We start from the raw sequence: 19,303 nt of genomic DNA on the forward strand, positions 1-19,303 counted from the left end.
GTAGTGAAGAGAGAGCTGAGTATAAAAGTGAAGCTCTCAATTTACCGGTTGATCTACGTCCCTTACACTCACCTATGGTCACGAGCTGTGGGTAGTGACTGAAGGAACGAGATCACGGATACAAGCGGCAGAAATGAGCTTCCTCCGAAGGGTGGCTGGCCTCTCCTTTAGAGATACGGTGAGAAGTTCAGTCATCTGTTTAGCTGCTGCTCCACATCGAAAGGAGCCAGTTGAGGTGGTTCAGGCATCTGACAAGGATACCTCCTGGGCACCTCCTGGGTGGGGTGTTCTGGGCATGTCCCACTGGGAGGAGGCCCTGGGACAGACCAAGGACACGTTGGAGAGATTATATTTTTTGGTTGGCCTGGGTGCGCCTTGGTGTTCCCCCGGACAAGCTGGAGGAGGTGGCTGGGGAGAGAGAGGTCTGGGCTTCTCTGCTTAGGCTGCTGCCCCCGCGACCCGGCCCCGGATAAGCGGAAGAAGATGGATGGAATTTAAATGTATTTATTTAAAACAGATAGTGCCTAATAATGACCATATTGTTTGTAGTTCCAGATATAAAAACAATAAATAAGAAAATTAACAAACTGTCAGACAATGAATAACAATCCAGACAAGAAAGACATAAAATTATAACATCAAAGTCCGCAGTACAATAAGAAAATACACTGTATTTCATTGCGATACTTTTTCAGTCTATGTTTTCAGACCGTTGAATTCTCTGGACATGTAAAAAGAAGTTAGTCTTCCTCTAAGGTAATGCCCTCCTGACTGTATTTATCATCTGCTGCTGCTACTTACAGTATGTAGCATTTGAAGTGCATTAAAGCCAGTAAGTATAAATCCTCCCATATTGTTTTCGTTAATATGCTGTTTTGCTTCTGCCTTCAGTGCCGCTCTGTCTCTGAGAATCATTTGTAAAGCAAAGGCTGCAATCTGCACTGAATTACATGTCAAAACAATTTCTTTAGCAGAGACTCTCCGGAGCTCCTCTGGAGATGATTGAATGACTAGCGGGCTGAGAAATTACTGTGACAATGAATGTGTTTCACTTATATGTAACCCATTTGTGTGTGTGTGTGTGTCTGTACTTCTATCATCCTCTTCTGATGATTAGTAATAAGCTGTGCTTATGATGACAGTCCAGAGGCTAAGTGCCGCTCATTGTCAGCTCCTATCAGCTCTGCTGTTTGCATTTGTTGAGGAAGCTCTGCCTTGTGGGTAAAATCTCTCTTCTACTGTCTCTTTGTACTTTGTCTTGTCTTCATGTGCATTTGGTTAAATTATAGTACGAGTGATAATCTGGCCTCGTTACTTCATGGTGTGTTGATTGTTATGATCCGAGTTGCATGTTATCAAAGCTAGCCGAAAGTTTGTGCGCTAAATGGCAGTTGGTGGAATTGAGGGTTTGCTAAGTGAGAAGATTATTTTATGTTTTTTTTTAATGGTATACTTCATGTAATTATGACAGAAATGCATAAGTTTCAGGTAAAAGAGCCCAGATCCATTAGCTATGAGCCAGTCAGAGGCATGAACTTCAACATTTGGGCTTTTTAGATGCTTCTTCTGATTGTTTTCAGTTCGTGAAGTCATAGTTCCTGAATTCTGTCAAAACGGAGAATTATTTGTTTGCTCAGCTGCAGCATTTTTGGAGCTTGTCTTTGTTAGTGGCTCAGATGACAGAATCTTATCTTGTTTTGGATGTTTCTTGGGAGTCATATTTTTTACTTTATCTAACTCATAGTTCAAAAATAGCCTTTCTTTATCTTAGTTTAGCTCTCAGTTTATTCCCTGAAACAACAAAGCATTTTAACTCGTCTCAATTTCAGCCAACTTTGTTCTGCCCCAAAAGCTTGATTCTGCTCATCTGGATCTTTCAGTGGGAGAAACATTTTGTCACTCATCCAAATGACTATTTCAGTCTCAGCTGAAGAAGGGCATTTGCACAATGACTGACACTAGCATGTATCAAGCATGCATCAAGACAACTTTGTTCTGATTGTCTGCCCCTCATCAAGAAAACCCTTCAACAGGTGGATGAAGCTTTTGTGGTCAAAGCTGGAGCTGAATGCCCAGGATGACAAAATCGGTGATGTCACCTCTATATAGGTTGACATCATACAAAGGGAAGAGAAGACAAAGTTTGAAACTGTGCATTTAGGATAGACTGAAGTCTGAGCCTTTGGCTTGCTCAGTACAAGAAAAGCCATGATAGGCTCTTTAGCTTTGAACACTGCTGCAGAAGTGCTTTAAATATGTATTACACAACGACCAATAGAGAAAAATAAATGACTAGATTTTTAGCCAGGAATGCCTTAGATGCCGCATCTCGTCCTAATTTCCACCTGTGCACTGATGGTTAAATCAAAGATCATTCTTTGCACTGTGCTTCTAAACTGTCAGCACAAAAAAGGCACACAGTTCTTTCACAGCTTTAATCTTTTGATCTTAGCCGTTGGTCCCCTCGGGCAAGTTGTTACACTGACAATTACTACAGTCAGGCAGCTCTGCAGCTGACATTACAAGAATGTGGAAGTACTCGACACCTTCCTGGTATGTGTATACTGACACAAGAGGGGCCTGTAACCTCTCCTTGAGGCTGCTGCTACAAGTTTAACTATGTACAGTCAAAGTCGATAGGCTTATTCATCTTGGAAGAAATTATTTTTTATGGTATTCCAAGAATGTCAAATGACTGATCAGGCTTTTTGAAATTAGCAATCTAAATAAACGATTTTATTGTAAAGATTTACTGTTATCTATCAGCATTAACATTAACTGCATTATATACTCTAACCGTTTTATTATAACACAGTTGTCAGAACTTGGAGTCAACATGCACTCATCATAGGCATGAATGTCATGGTAGTTTTGGTCTTGAAATTATTTCTTTGAACTGTTACACATGAATACATCTTTAATGACTTTAAAAAACTAGAGTTGGGTGAACAAGTTTGAATTTATTTTAGATTTTCTCTAAGGCTCAAAAGTATAATATATATATTATATATACTTAATTGTGCTAACTGTTCTACAGTGTCTTTGAACTTGACAAGATGAACGCCTATAAGCTCCTCTTTAAGAATGATGGTTGACAACAGCTGGTAATTTCTCTTTGCTGACATAAAAAGCCACCAAAGTGAGTGTTGTCAAAAAGCACTCATTGCATTGACCAATACTCAGAAAATGGGGAAAGTCCAAGGAACTCCGTGAAGATAGGTAGGAGAGTTGTAGATTTACAAAAGCTAGGAAGGTCTCAACTGAGATTTCCAGGAATTTCTATTCATCTGCTATTCATCTTACTTTTCCAAAGTCTCAAAGAAAACCCAAACTGCCCCCCAACATGAGAGAAAATTGGTTAGGATGTCGAGGAACAACCCAGGAACCAACAGGAATCAAGCCTGCCATGACCTGGAAACTGCTGGCACACCAGCGTCACTGTCGACAGTGAAGCAAGTTTTATATCGCCATGAGCGTCCATGCTTAGGCTGCTGCACCCGCGATCCGGGTCTGGATAAGCGGAAGAAGATTTTTATAGTGAAAGAAAACAAAGACTGGGCAGTTTGGCCATAATGACAACAGGTGTGTTTGGTGGAGTAAAGGTGAGGCTTTCAAACCAAAGAACATTGTACCGGCTCTCAGTCCTATTGACAATTTGTGGACTATTATTAAAAGCTGGGTTGGTGCCAGGAAACCAACCCATTTAAATGAACTCTACTAATTCTGCCAAGACGAGTGATCAAATCCAGCCAGCCAGAATTATGCCAGAAGCTTGTTGATGGACAACGAAAGCTCTTGGTTCTCAGTGAGTTTTTCATTTTCACTCTGCCATGTTGAACTGCAGCTGCAATGGTAGTTCATCCTCTGCTCGGAAGATCCGCTTGGACCTGGGCCGCTCTAACCAGACCCAGCAGCATTTTGAAAGCTGGATTGTTTGCACTATACACAGACTACATATTGAAACAAGGACAATTGGTGCTAACTGCTCTCTAATACCACTTAGCAAATTTAATGTTTGCAGCAGAGAAACAACAATTAATTTAGGAAAGCCTGTGTGCAATACAAGGAGAAGCACTCAAGTAGTGTCAAAAACAGTGCCACGGATAGAATTCATATCTCTGGAAAACATTTGATATGATATGACTCCTCTGACTCATTTACTCTTCCTGTGACTCTTGTCAGTGGCAGCTCAGGCATGGAGTTATTATTCACGCACCGGATTGGGAAAGATTTGGACCCGTTTAAAAAAGAAATGTAGGAAAATCCATGTTGTTGATGTGTTTTTTCTAAATGGAAAATACACATGTATATCCTACTGTGAGTAGTAGTGCCTACTTAAAGGGAAAAATCAGCTCTGCAGTTATAAAACATCCTCTCATGGATCTAGGCGATGTCCTCTAAAGAGAAAAAGGACACATTTCATTAGAGGACACCAGGTCAGTCTGCCTGTACACAGTAATAACAGCATGATGGTCACAATGAATGCGTTGTGACAGTGTAAAAGAAGCCTAGTTAACAAATAAGTACTAATTTGTTACAGCTCCAGTTTACCTGCCCTTTTATTTACCTTTTATGACTTGCATAGATTGTCCTCACTTCATGTAAATAACACGAAGCTTATGAAAAACAGACTGGAAATAGATTTGAAGTGATGTTTGGATATTCCCATTGCTGTTTGCTGCCCTCATGATTATCATTGACTGGAAGTCATGTGTTGTTTTGTGTTATATGGTTCATTACCCTCACTCTGAGGACAAATAGATTACAGTAGAAATGAGAGCAGAAGTCAACTGGACTGATGGAGTATAACACAGTTGCAGGAAAAAAGAATCAGATGATCCGCAGAGAGCTGAAAACAGAGCCACGTTTCACTGAGAGACCTGAACGAAGCAGAACCAACTTGAATCAAAAGCACTTCAGCAGAACTAAATAGGACAAAAAAGAGCTGAGCAGTTCAACACGGAGCAGTGCGGCGCTGCGAGTCACATTAAACTATATATTCTTGGCCACCCAGCAGCAACGCATCAGCCACGGTTCACGGATCACACCCACAGTCACACACTAGAAAAGATAATCTAACCCGTGTTCAAGCCCACAGACTTAGCTTTGAGAAGATGCTTTTTATAGCTTTTCTCTCTGTATGTGTCTGTGTGTGACGCTGGTGGTGAGCCTGAGGAGACAATAGCCCACTTACAGAGACATAATCTTCCTTAAAAAAAGAAAGAAAGTTAGACTTCTTGCTGTTTTGACAAAGCAGAAACTCAACCATAGGGCCATGGAGGCTGAGGTGCTGGAGAGCAAAGCTATCTCAGAAGGCACAGTGTCACTGTAGGAGTTCAGTTTTGTCCAAGAGCACTTTCCTCTACATCAAGTATATGTGAATCTTGACTACGATGCAAATCAGTACAGTTAGTGGAAGTGTTCATGTCTTGCTCCAAAGCTAGCGCTTTACCCCATGTCCCGCCAGGACCTGAATGTGTCAGATATTTGCATTTGTAATTTTACCAGTAAATTTCCACAAACGTATGTGTGTCTGTGTCTTAGTAGATATTATCAGTGGACTTTAAACTTATGTTAATTTGTCTTTTTTGTGCTTACAATGGATCAAATGAGTAAGTAAGGTAAATATAAAGCGAGAATGGTCACTTATATTCACTCTAAATCAAAGAATGTTTGTAAAATTTGCTTACGAATAGAAAAAAAAGCACTTGAATGAATGTGTGTGATTAATTGAATGAGGCAGGTAGTAAAAGGTAGTCACTTTGAGTTTTCAATTGGATTGAGAAAGTATCAATCATTTGTGTAAGTTGGAAATGAAGGTTTTTAATTCATGCTGCGGATGGGTCGATCGATGATGGTCAGAGTGAGTCGCGCTAGCTTATAAACAAAACCATTTTTTTTAAAGTTTGTTATCTAATGAATGCATTAAGTCTGCCTTGACTGTGTCCTCCCCACACAGAGACATATTTTAGAGATATAAAATTTTAATGCGTAAGCAGCACTAGAGCCCTAAAGTAGAATGAAAGAAGAAGCAAGCAGATGTTAAGAATTCCTACTGTGAGCTAATACCCATTGCATTGCTGTTCACTAACTACAGTAGGCTGTATGTGAAGTAGGCTCTGCACTTTCTTTCTCATCATGCTGGAAGTGGAAAATAAACTTCCTCCTGTTGTGTTTTTGTGTTTGAATCATACAGTCTGCATTATGGAGGGTGGATTTCATCATGAACACTGTGCCCCCTCTTTCCCAGCAGTGGTGGTATTGGCCTTTGACAGTTGGCAGAGTGATGGGGGATGACAGGAGCCCAGGGTTGGATCATGTAGTCTAGCATGTAATGACTATATAGGGAACTACTGAGTCAGATGCTGAGACCAAAAAAATGCTGCAAACACTTATTATTATATTAGGTAACTGTTGGTTACAGCTGGTTCTGCTGCCCCCTTGTGGCAGAAAATCAAGTACTGCAGCTTTAAGTGTCAGAAACTGCAGTTCCTCTAATAGCCACTTGAGTCTGGCTCCAAAAGGGAGTCATTCCCCATAGATTTTGTTTCGATGCCTGACTTTATATATGGAATTAACACGTCTGCTGCCTAAAAAACTGCGATTTCCATATATTTCATTTCCTCAGGCGAGTCAGAGACTGTGGTGGGACACGCATGTTGGGAACAAACCTGCATGATCTAAATTTTGCTTGTGCATTTTTTCTGTTCTCAAACATTTCAGCACACACATAGTTACTGAGGCCTTTTGAGATTTGCTGTAGTGGGGAAAAAGAAAGGTCGTGCCATTTAAATGGCCGTTTCCATTGTCAGGTAAAGTTTTCAGTGCCAGTTTAGAGGCACTAAAAACTAAAATACTCCCATGACAGTTTGGACCAGGTCTGATAAGATTTCATTTTCTGTTAACCTCATGTTTGAGTAACGGCTAGTCTGAGTTTTCTCTGCTGACTTTGCTTTTTTTGATTTCTCGCCAAAGACTGAAACATTCGGCCAACCAACACAGAGTTACACCATTAGATGTTTTTATTCTTTTGCTTCTTTGTTTGATGCTGGACTTCATCCTATTTTCCTCATAATTACTTTGTTTCGACATTTTCCTCTGTGCACTTTCTCTGTTTGCTTTTACTTTATTCTTGTAAGCAACACTTGATTTATTTGCTTGCTGTACTCTGGATATGTGGTTGAACACATGAACACACATAGACGTACTAATCTAGCTACCCTTTCTGTTTATCTTCACAGTCTTTACCTCCTGACTTTCATATGCAGTGTCTCTTTCATACAAGCTTTGGCAGTGTTGTTCAGTTGCACAGAGCATGAAGGTGACGAGGGGGGAGCGGGTGCGATGGCATATAACAGTAGACAAACTCCCTGGTTTTCAATGAAGTGAACGGAACAGATCTCTTGATATGAGTTCACACAGGCAGATGTTTGATCACATGACACACTCGTGGATCAAATGCATGCTTTGTTTTGAAGCCCTCGTTGGCCGAGTCAACAATTTCAACACCTGAATCTCGTCCGGCGCCAGAAGATTCTGATTTATTTCTTTGAAGGGTTTTTAAATCAAAGCACTTTGGATTTTTTTTTCAGTCTGAAATGGGAAGTGTTTGGTTCTCAAACCTGCAGCAAGCATATAGAGTCGCGTTGTGAGACAAATGTGCTTGGATTGCAGCGTGCTGGATTTGAGGATATTTAGATAGCAGTTTATCCCCACTTGCAGCAGGCTGCAGGGCAGTAGGTATTTCTAAATGGTGTGAATGCAAGAGGTGGCTATGCAGAGAGGTGCTGACCAGTCGTGCATTGTTGTTCGGAAGCTGTTCTGTCAACATGGAAACCTGGTGAAACTGGAGCAGTGGCTACAAAGCAAGTTTACCCACTTTTCCTTATCTTTCCCTGACATCAGAAATCAGGCTAGGCGGTCACAAGAAGGTGGTTATCAACTCTTCAGTATAACCCAGGATTTCCAAATCTAACTGTGAGCACATTCACAAAAGAGGCAGTATTGGCATCACATGACCAGCTGAGAGCACGGACAGGTCTACTTACAGCAGTATAGACTATAAAATTCAAAAAATACAAAGGAGTTAAGCATGTAATACATACTAAAAGCGACACAGTGTTCATCTTTCCATAAAGTTTTGTAAACTGAATAAAAGTGACATGCTTTCTTATGCCAAAAGAAAATGACCACTGACCGGATGTGTAAGAACCATAAACCTTCTCTCTGTCTGCACACAAAGGTCCAAAGCAGCTTCCAGGAATGTCAGCTCTGCTTTCTGTTTAGGCTTTGATTTTGTACATGTTCATCTCTTATCTTGAGCATAACTTAAGTGGAGCCTGTTAGTTCTGCACTATAAGTTAACATAACGAGATACCTCAGTAGGATGTGAGTCGCTGAAAACCCAGCGTTAACCCTCACTAAGTCCCAAATCCTGCATCATAGCACAGGCCCCTACTTGCTTAGAGGACAGGTTGTAATGGTCTGAGTAATGAGATGTGTTGGGCTCATCTTACTCATGAAACTGGTACTTGAATTAAGCTGTAAAAGTAGTTTTAAAAAAAATGTGTATTTTTAGCTGTAGACATGAAGTTTCGGATATGTCCCGTCAGCACATGAGGTTAGAGACCGGATTAAATTTGGCCGAGTATCCGCTTTCCTTTTGACTCAGGTGAGAGAGCTGTCAACACTGAGGAGGGTGTAGCTGTAAGAAACAGGTCACATTTATCTCCACGTTTGACAAACATGTTTTTCTGGAGTGCATCTGCGATCGTGGGAAAAGGCGTGTCTGTTTTCTCACATCCATGAATGAGCAAGCCTGTCATGTTCACACACACTACCTAATTGCTCTTTGATTGTTTGACTGTAACAGGCGACTGATGGGATATCAAACACCTTAAATAAGCTCTCCAGTATGTACTTTCTCTTTTTTAATAGCTTCTTTCTGCAAAGTAAGTTTGAAAATTGTCATCTTAGGTAAGGTGCTTTAAGAAAGCAGTGAAAAGATGATAAAAGTGAAAATATATTAATTTTCAGTTAGTGTGAAGCAGTTTCAGTGTGACACATCTCTTTAGCAAGAGCAATCTATCCACTCACACGCAAACTCAGAGGCTCTCACACGCACACACACACACACACACACACACACACACACACACACACACACACACACACACACACACACACACACACACACACACACACCCTGACCACTCAACCCTCTCACATAGAAACTTCTCTCCACAGTGGATCTTGTTCTTTACACTTTGTATAGTCAGCTCTGTGGAGATCAGTAATCTCTGTGTATCAGCACCTTTATATGCAGTCTCACTGTAAAACTGTGATTAGTTTCACACACTGTGGCCCTTTCAAGCTCACACACACACACACACACACACATACAGTGGACACAAAGGCGATGTTGTTCTGTCGAGGTCAACAATGCAGCTGGACAGAGACAGTGTGTCACAGTATCTGAATGGTGCTGTCACCCTCGGCCTGCACATGCTAATATGGAGTCATTTATAATGAACATAACACTGGGCATTATTTAAACACATGCTTCTTCATCTGTGCACACAAATGCACACTGTAGCTCTGTCCAGTTACCAAAAAGTAATGTTGGGGTAGTCATTTGTAAAAAAGCACGCAGGTTTAAACCATTTAAAAGTCAGTTTGTTCCCACAGAATGGCAAAATTATGGAAGCCCTTTTCTGCCGCTAAAAAAAAGTATCCATAACTTGAAATTTTGAGTTATTTTCTCAAATTTTGACTTATTATCTCAAAATTTTGAGAAAAGTAACTCGAAATTTCAAGTTAGCATTGCCAGTCAGTATCAATCTGCGGGAATTACGTCATTTCCGTGTTACCCGGAAGCCCTCAGCTACAAATGCTACAGCTAAGCTACCAGTATTACAGCCAGTCACGAATACACAAATTGCTGACTATTTTCAGCGTGGCTTCACAAATTATGAAATCCTTGTGTTATTAGCTGAATCGCATGGCGTTATTATCAGCAAACGTACTCTCGATTTTTGAATGCGCATTCCTCTGCGCCGTATCCTTCTGGATAACAAGAAAATGACGTCATTCATGTAGATTACCGATTGGCAGAGCTAACCCGAAATTTCGAGTTACTTTTCTCAAAATTTTGAGTAAATAAGTCAAAATTTCAAGGACGATAACTTGAAATTTCAAGTTATGGATACTTTTTTTTGTGGCAGAAACGGGCTTCCATATAAAATACTACAAGCACAGTTATATTTACTAATATGACTGTAATAAGTAATAAACACAAGGACCTTTGGATGTTCAGTCATCCTATTATGTTCTCTTAATTACAGTAGGTAAAGTCATTCATTAGTCTTTGTCTCTGCACCTACTCTACCCTGCTGTGTTATTATTATTATTATTGTTATATTTTAAATGCTTTCAAAGGCTCCATTAACCCCCGGAGTAGTAGCCGCCTGCAGCGTACTGCAAAGCTCCAGAGGCAGACAGCGGCCAGCTTTGCTGTTTCTTTCTTTCTTTCTTTTTTAACAATCGAAGACTGATTTTGTTCGTGTATTTCATATTTTATTTGACAGTCCTGACAGACAAACTCACACACACAGACACACACACACACACACACCCATCACATTACATCATGGGGAATCTTTGGGGAATTCTGATGCTGTCTTACACAGTAATGACAGCATGTTACTGTAATTCCATTCAGTGTGTTTCATGTTGATTTTCATTGTCACTTGTCATGATGATGTGCCAGTTGGTGCTAATGCAGATGAGCATTAGTGTGCTGTGCAGGGGGGTTTATTCTCCCACGCGTCAGTAGATTACATCACCGTCCTTCCTCTTCGATTTGAACATGATGATGTCTGTTTGTTTGTAAGCTGGCATGACAGCGTGACAGCAGTGTGAGAGCCTTGAAGGAGAGATGACAGAAAAAGGATGAGTGCCAGGCAAAGAAGGGAGGACTGGGAGGGCTGAAAAGCAGGAAACAAGGATGTCAGGAGTCGGAGGGCAGCCGGAGGCGGTGATGATGGATGGAAAGCCATGGCTGTTCTTGTACGGTTGTTCCTAGTTACATGTATGCTGCCTCTGTGCACGTAGTGAGGATTTTTTAAAGAGAGTTTGTGGGTTATATCTGTGTCTGTAAAATAAAACAAAACACAAAACAATGACGTACGCTGTGTCAATGCAAAGACCTCAAAACTCAGCAAAAAGCCTGAGAGAGATTTTTAATCAAATTAAAAGAACATTTAAACATTTATCGTCATTTTTTTGGACCCTGGTGGTGACTGATGGTTAATGCAGCTTATTATTTTTATTAGTGCTTTATTTATCCAGGTAAAAAAATCTCATTGAGATTAAAAATCTTACTTCCAAGAGAGACCTGGCATCATGGCAACAAAAGTCACATACCACATAGGTATATAACTTTAGTCCAACGTAACTCTTTGTTGTCCTGTGAGTCACTGTTAGGGACAAAAATTGTTAACCTCAAAAAACCCATTGATGCAATTAAGCTTTTACTAGCGGTGCACCAATATATCGGCCTATTGTTGTTGTTGTTATTGGCCCTGTTGACCGATACTGGCAGAATTTATGGTTATTATTAGTAATATTAGAATCAGAATCCACCATCAATAATCTTCTTCTGCTTATCCGGGGCGGGGTTGTGGGGGCAGCAGCCTAAGCAGAGAAGCCCAGTTTATCCGGGGAAACACCAAGGCGTTCCCAAGCCATCCGAGAGATTATCAGAATACTTAATCCGTAAGGAAATTATGTGGTTACAGTTGCTCCAAGACAATAAGAACAGTTACAGACTGAACTAAATTAAGGAATTCAATATATTACAACATTATAAAATATAAGGAATAGCTCTAATATATACAACAGCTCAATTTTAAATATCCAGAATATTATATAGATTAAATATATATGATAGATCTTTTACTCTAAACTGTAAAACTTTGTTATTTTCATATTAGTTGCCAAATACTAAAATCCATCCATTTTCAACTGGTGAAATGTAAGAAAAATCATGGGAACAGCTATAACTACTTTCAAACAGACCAGTTTTTAAAAAAAATAAAGATTTGTTTTCTTAGCACAAAAAGAATCAGATTTAGTCTTCTTTTGTATCTCCATATGAATATGCATAACCTTTGGGTAAGTAAAACCCTCCCTGTCTCTAGGAGTGGTGCAGCACTGGTCTCTATGTTTTGGTTTGGGGAACCACTCGCTACTCCAGAAATCCACAAATATATATTTTTTTCTGTCAAAGTCTTGAGTACGTTGTACAGCAAGTTGCTACTTAACTTATTTTTTTTATTTCTTCTGTAGAACATCAGAACACCTGAGATCTGATGCTACCTGCCATCACCATGGAAACAGAGGCCAGTCACATGCTCGAGGCGGCACTGGAGCAGATGGACGACATCATTGCAGGTAAAGGCTAGAAAGCAACAGGTGTAAACTTTGAGTTAGTGTTTAGAGGTAAGTGGAAGTCTCAGCATGTCATGAACCAGTATCTGCACACAGGTTGGCTTCTCCAGCACCGTGTGCTACAAATAAGCATCATCTGGTCTGTATTAATGCTGTAACACTGCTCCGTACTGCTGTTGTAATTTGGGCAATTAGTGATTGTTACTGAGAACTAAAGTGGAAACTTTGTGCATCAGCCACAGCAACATAATAAAAAAAATGTGTTTGCCGGCACCAGAAGCGTCCAGAACGTAAGTGGTATATTTGTTGCTACTCATAGACTGTATGTTAAAGATGGACTGAACCACTATGATGTCACGCACTCTGGTTCATTTTTACCATTCCGACGTAAAAGGCTGATGAGGTATTGCTGGGTGGGTGAGGTGGGCACCCAAGTTTGTGAAAGTGATAACTCGGGAATGAAGCAACGCAGGAGTTTTAAAATGATACCGTAGGCGTATCTGCTAAACATCTTGGATGAGTCTCAGTGACCTCGACCACAAGGTCAGAGGTCAAATTTTCTGAAAATCTCTGAAAATCTTAGAAATGCTATAACTTAAGAACAATGCGATAAAGACTTTTTAAATTGATACGATAGGCGTGTCTACTAGGAGGCTGACAGGTAGCACTGTCCGTGGCCTGTATTTTAAAGCCTTGGCCTGAGCTTCTTGTTCATTGCTATCTGAAACCAGGAGTCAGCATGCTCATGCATTAGTGGCTTGTCAGGCAGAAAATAGGCCTGCTCTGAAGCATGCAATGCTTTATCCTCGTTCTGAACATTGATGGGGAACATAATTTACAAAGTGAAAAGTATTTTTGGAGTAGTTACTGAAGTCACATATCAAGGAAACCTGAGGGTGGTTTCCCCTTATCCGTCTATACAGCTGGAAGTCTGTGTTTTTGCAGCCAGAGTCGCTGCCCTTGTCTAATCCATCTGATTCATATACCTTCAGGCTTGTCGATTCATTTGTCAGTACTGGGTTTTCCCTGCACCCAAAATTGATCAGAACCCAGTAAGGAAGCAGACATGAGAGCTGAGTCGTTTGTGGCAACTGTATCAATAAAATCTTGTCAATATCCATCCCCAGTCATAGGTGTATGTGTGACAATGCATTTGTATTTATTTTTTTACAGTAGAGCTGCAGGAAATGATTATGTACAATATTGATAAAGCTTCAACTTATGACAAGCAAACACATTGTCAAGCACATTATGTAACCTATAAGGTCAAAGGTCAAAAGGGCTACATGAGTGCAGATTGTTTACCATTCTTCATCCGTAAAATATAACTTACTAGAGCTAAAAATGATATAGTTCAGTGTTTGGGTTTGCTTTGAGTTCAGCTCATACCTTTTTTTTGTGATCCATAAGTTAAAATTTTGGCCTATTATCTTAAACTTTTGACTTGCTAACCCCAAATTTCAAGCTAATTTCTCAATTTTGAGTTATTTTCTCAAAAGGTTGAGTTAATAAGATAACATTTTGAGATATTAACCCCATGTAACAGTGTAAAATTTCTGAACACAGCAGGTTAATAAATGGCAGGCTTGCAATGGTGAGACTGCCTCGTTTTCTGTGTTTGTACAGTATAACAAAGTTTGTTGCAGGCAGCTCAGCCTTGGACAGAAAAGATTAGACTGACAGTGGGGTAAATGTTTAATGTGATCGAGCAGCATGATGTGGGAAAACACATCAGTTCAGTCACAAGGTTAGGGAGAGAAGGACCGACGCGGAGGATTTCCTGTGAATCCGTCAGAATCAGAAATGTTTTGGTCACTAATGAAAGTAAAATTTTGGTAAATGGTAAACTATTAGTAGTTACTTTACTATCTCTTGTGGTGACTGATGAAACTGTTTTGATAGTGAGTTAATCATTTTTTGTAATTTTCTCATTTGCTGGATATCTGTGGAAACTTCAATCAATCAAGTAATTTTTAAAAATAACACTGTCAGTTATTCCCAGTTTTGTTAGTCGAGGCAGTTCATCAATTGAGAAAATAATCAGCAGATGAAATAAAATTGCAGTTGTATTCTCACAGTTGCCCTGCGACTTATTTTCACACAGACAAGTGGAGAAAAGAGGCTTTACTGCTATCATTGTTGTAATTGTTGTTACTATTTGCCATCAATGTGCTGATCTCACCCAGGCCTTTGAGCTTGCTGTTCCGGCTCTCACTGACCACAAATAGAAAGACATTAAAAATGCCATTAGCGATAGCATCAGCCAGTCGCTAACGAGGAAATTAGAGCCACTTATCAGGAATTTAGATATGTCGGTCATATTGCATTCCATGATCAAGACAGCTTTTTCTGTGCTTTTGGGGTCGAAAAGCTTCTTGCGGTAATACTTGTGAAAGCACTCTGCTGGTTAACGATTTTGGTGTTGGTGTTGTTTTTGATCTGTTTGCAGGCAGAGGAGCAGCTGCAAACCTTTATCACAGCTACCTTTTAATAAGTTGTCTATATGCTGCCAGTCCTGGGATGTAGATGTTATCAGACGCAGACGGGTCACAGAGTAAAGGCTGTTAATGGTGCAGAAATAAATTATTAGGACTACCTCTGAAATTAAAATGCTTTACAGTTGTAATCAGTTACATACACATTTACTAATACAATGTACAATGACAGTGTACTAAGTAGCGGGCAACTTGAACTTGCCATTGCATCACAATTTGCATGCTTTGCTTACCTGACATTCAATTCAATTCAATTCAGTTTTATTTATATAGCGCCAAATCACAACAAAAGTCGCCTCAAGGCGCTTCATATATACAGAGAAAAACCCAACAATCATATGACCCCCTATGAGCAAGCACTTTGGCGACAGTGGGAAGGAAAAACTCCCTTTTAACAGGAAGAAACCTCCAACAGAACCAGGCTCAGGGAGGGGCGGGGCCATCTGCTGCGACCGGTTGGGGTGAGAGAAGGAAGACAGGATAGAAGACATGCTGTGGAAGAGAGACCCAAACAAAACACGCATGAAAAGGCTAATGCAGATGTGTCTCAATTTCGCGGCCCGCATAATGACGTGACGAAATATTTTTAAAAATTATTATTCAAAATAATTATTCAATATGAAGGCAATAGGTAGAGTGTAAGCATGTAAACATAATAATAACCACTGCAGCCTGAAGTGAAGAGTGCCTGACGAGCCCAGCTGTAAGTAAGCTATTAAGACTCGACTGTACGCTGTGTTCGTGTTTTCCTCCGAAACAACAAGTTCTGTTGGAGCAGCCTTTCAATGCCTCTCTCTGTCCCTCGCTAGCAAAGTCGACCCAGGCGACAAAGTAAAGCTAGTTTTGGGCGACGAGCCCGACACGAACCCGACGTATTAGCCAGAGGTCCCTTTACTACGGTTCGGAGCCGCGGACCTGTTTTATATACGAGATCGCTGCAAAAAGTGCAGCCTTACCTAATGTCCACCTACTGTTACTCATTTTATATTAAGATTTAAACATCTAGTTGGTATTGGTATGGTGACTATCCTTCAGTAATAGTAATAAATCACACAGCAAAAGCATGATAATATATTAAGTAATCCAAAGTATTCAGAATGCGTTACTCTCATTGAGTAACGTAACGGAATACGTTACAAAATACATTTTGGGGCATGTATTCTGTAATCTGTAGTGGGATACATTTTGTAAGTAACCTTCTCAACACTGATTATAACAGCCATATCTCCAGGGTATAGTTATAAATGACAAAACAGAACAAATTATAGCCCAGAAGCACAACTTTAACAAAATAAAAGCAACAGGAGACACATTAAAAACACTGTCTCCAAAATAAAACAGGAATCGGCTACAAGTGAGACATGAGACCGTGGACAGGGCAACACAGGAAGCACAGGGAACAGACACAATGAAGGATATCAGATTAACTCAACACAGGAAGCTAAACCTTTCAAACTCTCTATAAAATCCAAAGACCATGACAAATAATAAAAAAAAACAACAACTTTTGTTTGATAAAGCTTTTGTTTTTCTCGTTTTTTTCCTTATAGTGCAGATAAAATAATTCACTTTAAGAATTCTCAGCATTTCAGCTGAAATGTCAGCGATGATCTTTCAGAAACATCGCACATTAGAAGCAGTTCTGACATAGATACCAGCTCAGTGGTGCTTGAGCATCCTAGATTTTCTCTCTGCTTATTTTATTTCAAATAAAGTAAGCCCACAGATGTGTAGCTTAAACTCAGCCTCTTCATGATAAATGGACGCAGCTTGTTTCTGTTGCGTGCTCTTTTGTTAATTTTGGGCTCTGTTTGCTGTCTGAAGCCTCTGCAATGTGTGGCTGTTGTTTTAGAGCCACGATTGCTTAAGTGCATCCAGATGTTTGTTAGCTTGGGCCATACAGTGCAGGGAAATGATCCAGGTGACACATGGACGGTTTGGAGGCCATGTATTAGAAAGATGTATGGCTCTGATTAAAGTTTGACTTCCTTAGTAATATTAATGTCCTCTAATCCTCTCCTCCTCCATCACTCACACACCAGGTTCAAAAGCAGCAGCGATGGAGTTCTCTAACAGCATGTATGACCTGGGTTCCCCCATCAGTGCTGGACCGCTGCAGGTCCTTCAGTTAGCTGAGGACCTCAAACTTTCCTTGGAGCTTCGACCCAGCCAGGAGGAGCGAAACAGCCTCCGAGCACAGCTGCCTGCAGAGACCGCACAGGCTCTTGTAGACTGGCTGCAGAGTGGAGCTGTGAGTACACCGTGTGATTCATTTTGATGTTATCCGTCATTTCAGTGTTGATCGTCTTCTACAAGCAGTGTTTATGCACAAAATTGTGACATCAAATGGAAATGTGACTTTTCCTTTGTCTGTATTTGAGTTTGTATCAGAGGATTTCAGTGTGATGGATCGGCTTTGACTCTTTATGCCATTGTTTGCCCCGTGTTTAGTCTCTGCAGCTGAAAATGAGCATCATTCCAGACTGGAGAGTCTGCACAGCTCATTTTGTTATTCTCGCCTTCTAAGCGTGAGAATTCCTGTGTTCTTGTTCCTGTAAAGCATTTTTATATATTTGTTTCTTCTACTTGAATTTTCAGGCCCTTTATGTTTGTTAGTGCACGAACGAGGCTGAAAGGCATTTTACATGCACCAAGTCTCGATGCAGCCTTTCCACTTATTAGTGCGGTTATTTAACAGTCTTGGATGTGTATACAGATTCTTCCATGAAAAATCAACAACTGACTGTTTTTTTTAATAGACTGATAAAAATGTTCATGCCTTTATTAAATACTTGTTAAATATTTAATGTGCAAAGAAACCATATTCTGTGGGGGTTTCAGCGTTGACTCACATGTTTGTGGTGATTTCTTCTGATGTTTGCAGGGGAAACCTGAGCCTAACAAAGGCATGAACTTATTAGTACGTCTTTGTGTACATGTTCAATATCTCAGGTTTTCTGACATACTCGAATTACATCTCACACTTAGAAACTCAAGTCATTTTAGCAAGATGACAAGCAAGCAAACACTCCCTTGCTTTCGTGCTGAGGTAACAATTATTGTGTAGCACATACTCGATATTTAATTTACTTGCAATGATTTAAAGTGCTGGACATTTTCTCCCAAATTATTATCAGCTAGTTGAAAAGTCAGCTCGACAACTGGATTACAGTTCAGTCTGAAGTATGACCGGGTCAAATACCTGTGAGCTTAATGCATTTGATATTATTTTCTGTATGAAATTAAATTAGGCTGTGGCTATGTGATGGCAAAATGACTTCTGACTTGTTGTCGCTTAAAATCCCACAGCCAGGGCTGACAGAGCCACAGTCTTAAAGCTGACGTTAGTTCATAAATTGGACACGGTATTTGTTAAATTAATTTTTATTTGTGTACAGAAACTGCAGTTAAGCGCTGAACAGTGGTCTTAATGTTTCTGATATAACATTTTCATTATGTTATATTCTATTTTTCTTAAGCATATAGTGATGTGAGTTTTTTAACCTTTCCTGACAATCCTGGTGACTTATTTCCTCTTCAGGAGAATCAGGGGAAAAAAAATCAGACTAATAACTCATCAAAAACGCAGGAAAGAGTCAAAATTAAACGCAGGTCAATGGACAAGGTTCACAGATGTCTGTACAAATACTGCATGCAATGCTGCTTACATGGAATTTTGCATAATTCATTGCATTCACACATTGTCAGACTCGCAGTGCTAGCTCCAGCAGCCTTCTTTTCTTGCAGGTTAACTTTTTCACTCGTGCAGAATGCGGTTGCACACTTGATACAGACTACATACAGCAGGGAGGAATCACTCATGTTTGTACAGATGACTCTCCACCTGGAGTGCTACCATCTACCGGCTTTGGTTAGTGGCAGGTGGTTGTTTAACATCATAGATCCAACAGCTAACTGGTGCTGTTCATTAATAAATTAGGAGCTGTTGGTTACATTCACCCACGTTCTGAAAGGGGGACCCTGAATGTGTGTACTACAGCTGTTGTGATATTTCAGGCTGGATGTAGCGATGAACAGACAGACTGCCATCCGTAGAGCTGGAGCGCTATCAAAGCTGAAAACACACTATTACATGCTTTGTGAGATCTGTTTCGTCTCTCTCAGTAAACCGGGAGTTCATTGAGCTGTTCATTTTAAATTTGCAGTGAGACTCTCGCCATCCTAAGAGATTACACAGATGGGTTAGAAATTTGCACTGTATGCTGAGTGTACATGTCTCTGTGGAGACAAGTTATGTTTACTTGCACTCAGAGCAGGGTAGACTGGCTGGAGATGCAAAAGTAATAGCAGCCGATTTTTTGTTTGTTTTTTTTAGAGGAGGATAGCATCTGAAAAAT

At 40.2% G+C, this 19,303-nt stretch overlaps 1 protein-coding gene across 1 annotated transcript in view; it reads left to right on the top strand.

Moving 5' to 3' along the window:
- Positions 1-19,303, top strand: part of ppfibp2b (PPFIA binding protein 2b) — a 103,355-nt gene that overhangs the window by 16,229 nt on the left and 67,823 nt on the right. The window contains exons 2-3 of the mRNA XM_076886880.1: positions 12,349-12,453; positions 16,988-17,196. Of these exons, the coding sequence (XP_076742995.1) occupies positions 12,372-12,453; positions 16,988-17,196 (291 nt within the window). The 5' untranslated portion in view covers positions 12,349-12,371. The remainder of the gene's footprint in view (positions 1-12,348; positions 12,454-16,987; positions 17,197-19,303) is intronic.

This window comes from Maylandia zebra, linkage group LG7 (genome assembly GCF_041146795.1).
Source record: "Maylandia zebra isolate NMK-2024a linkage group LG7, Mzebra_GT3a, whole genome shotgun sequence".
Lineage (NCBI taxonomy): Eukaryota > Metazoa > Chordata > Actinopteri > Cichliformes > Cichlidae > Maylandia > Maylandia zebra.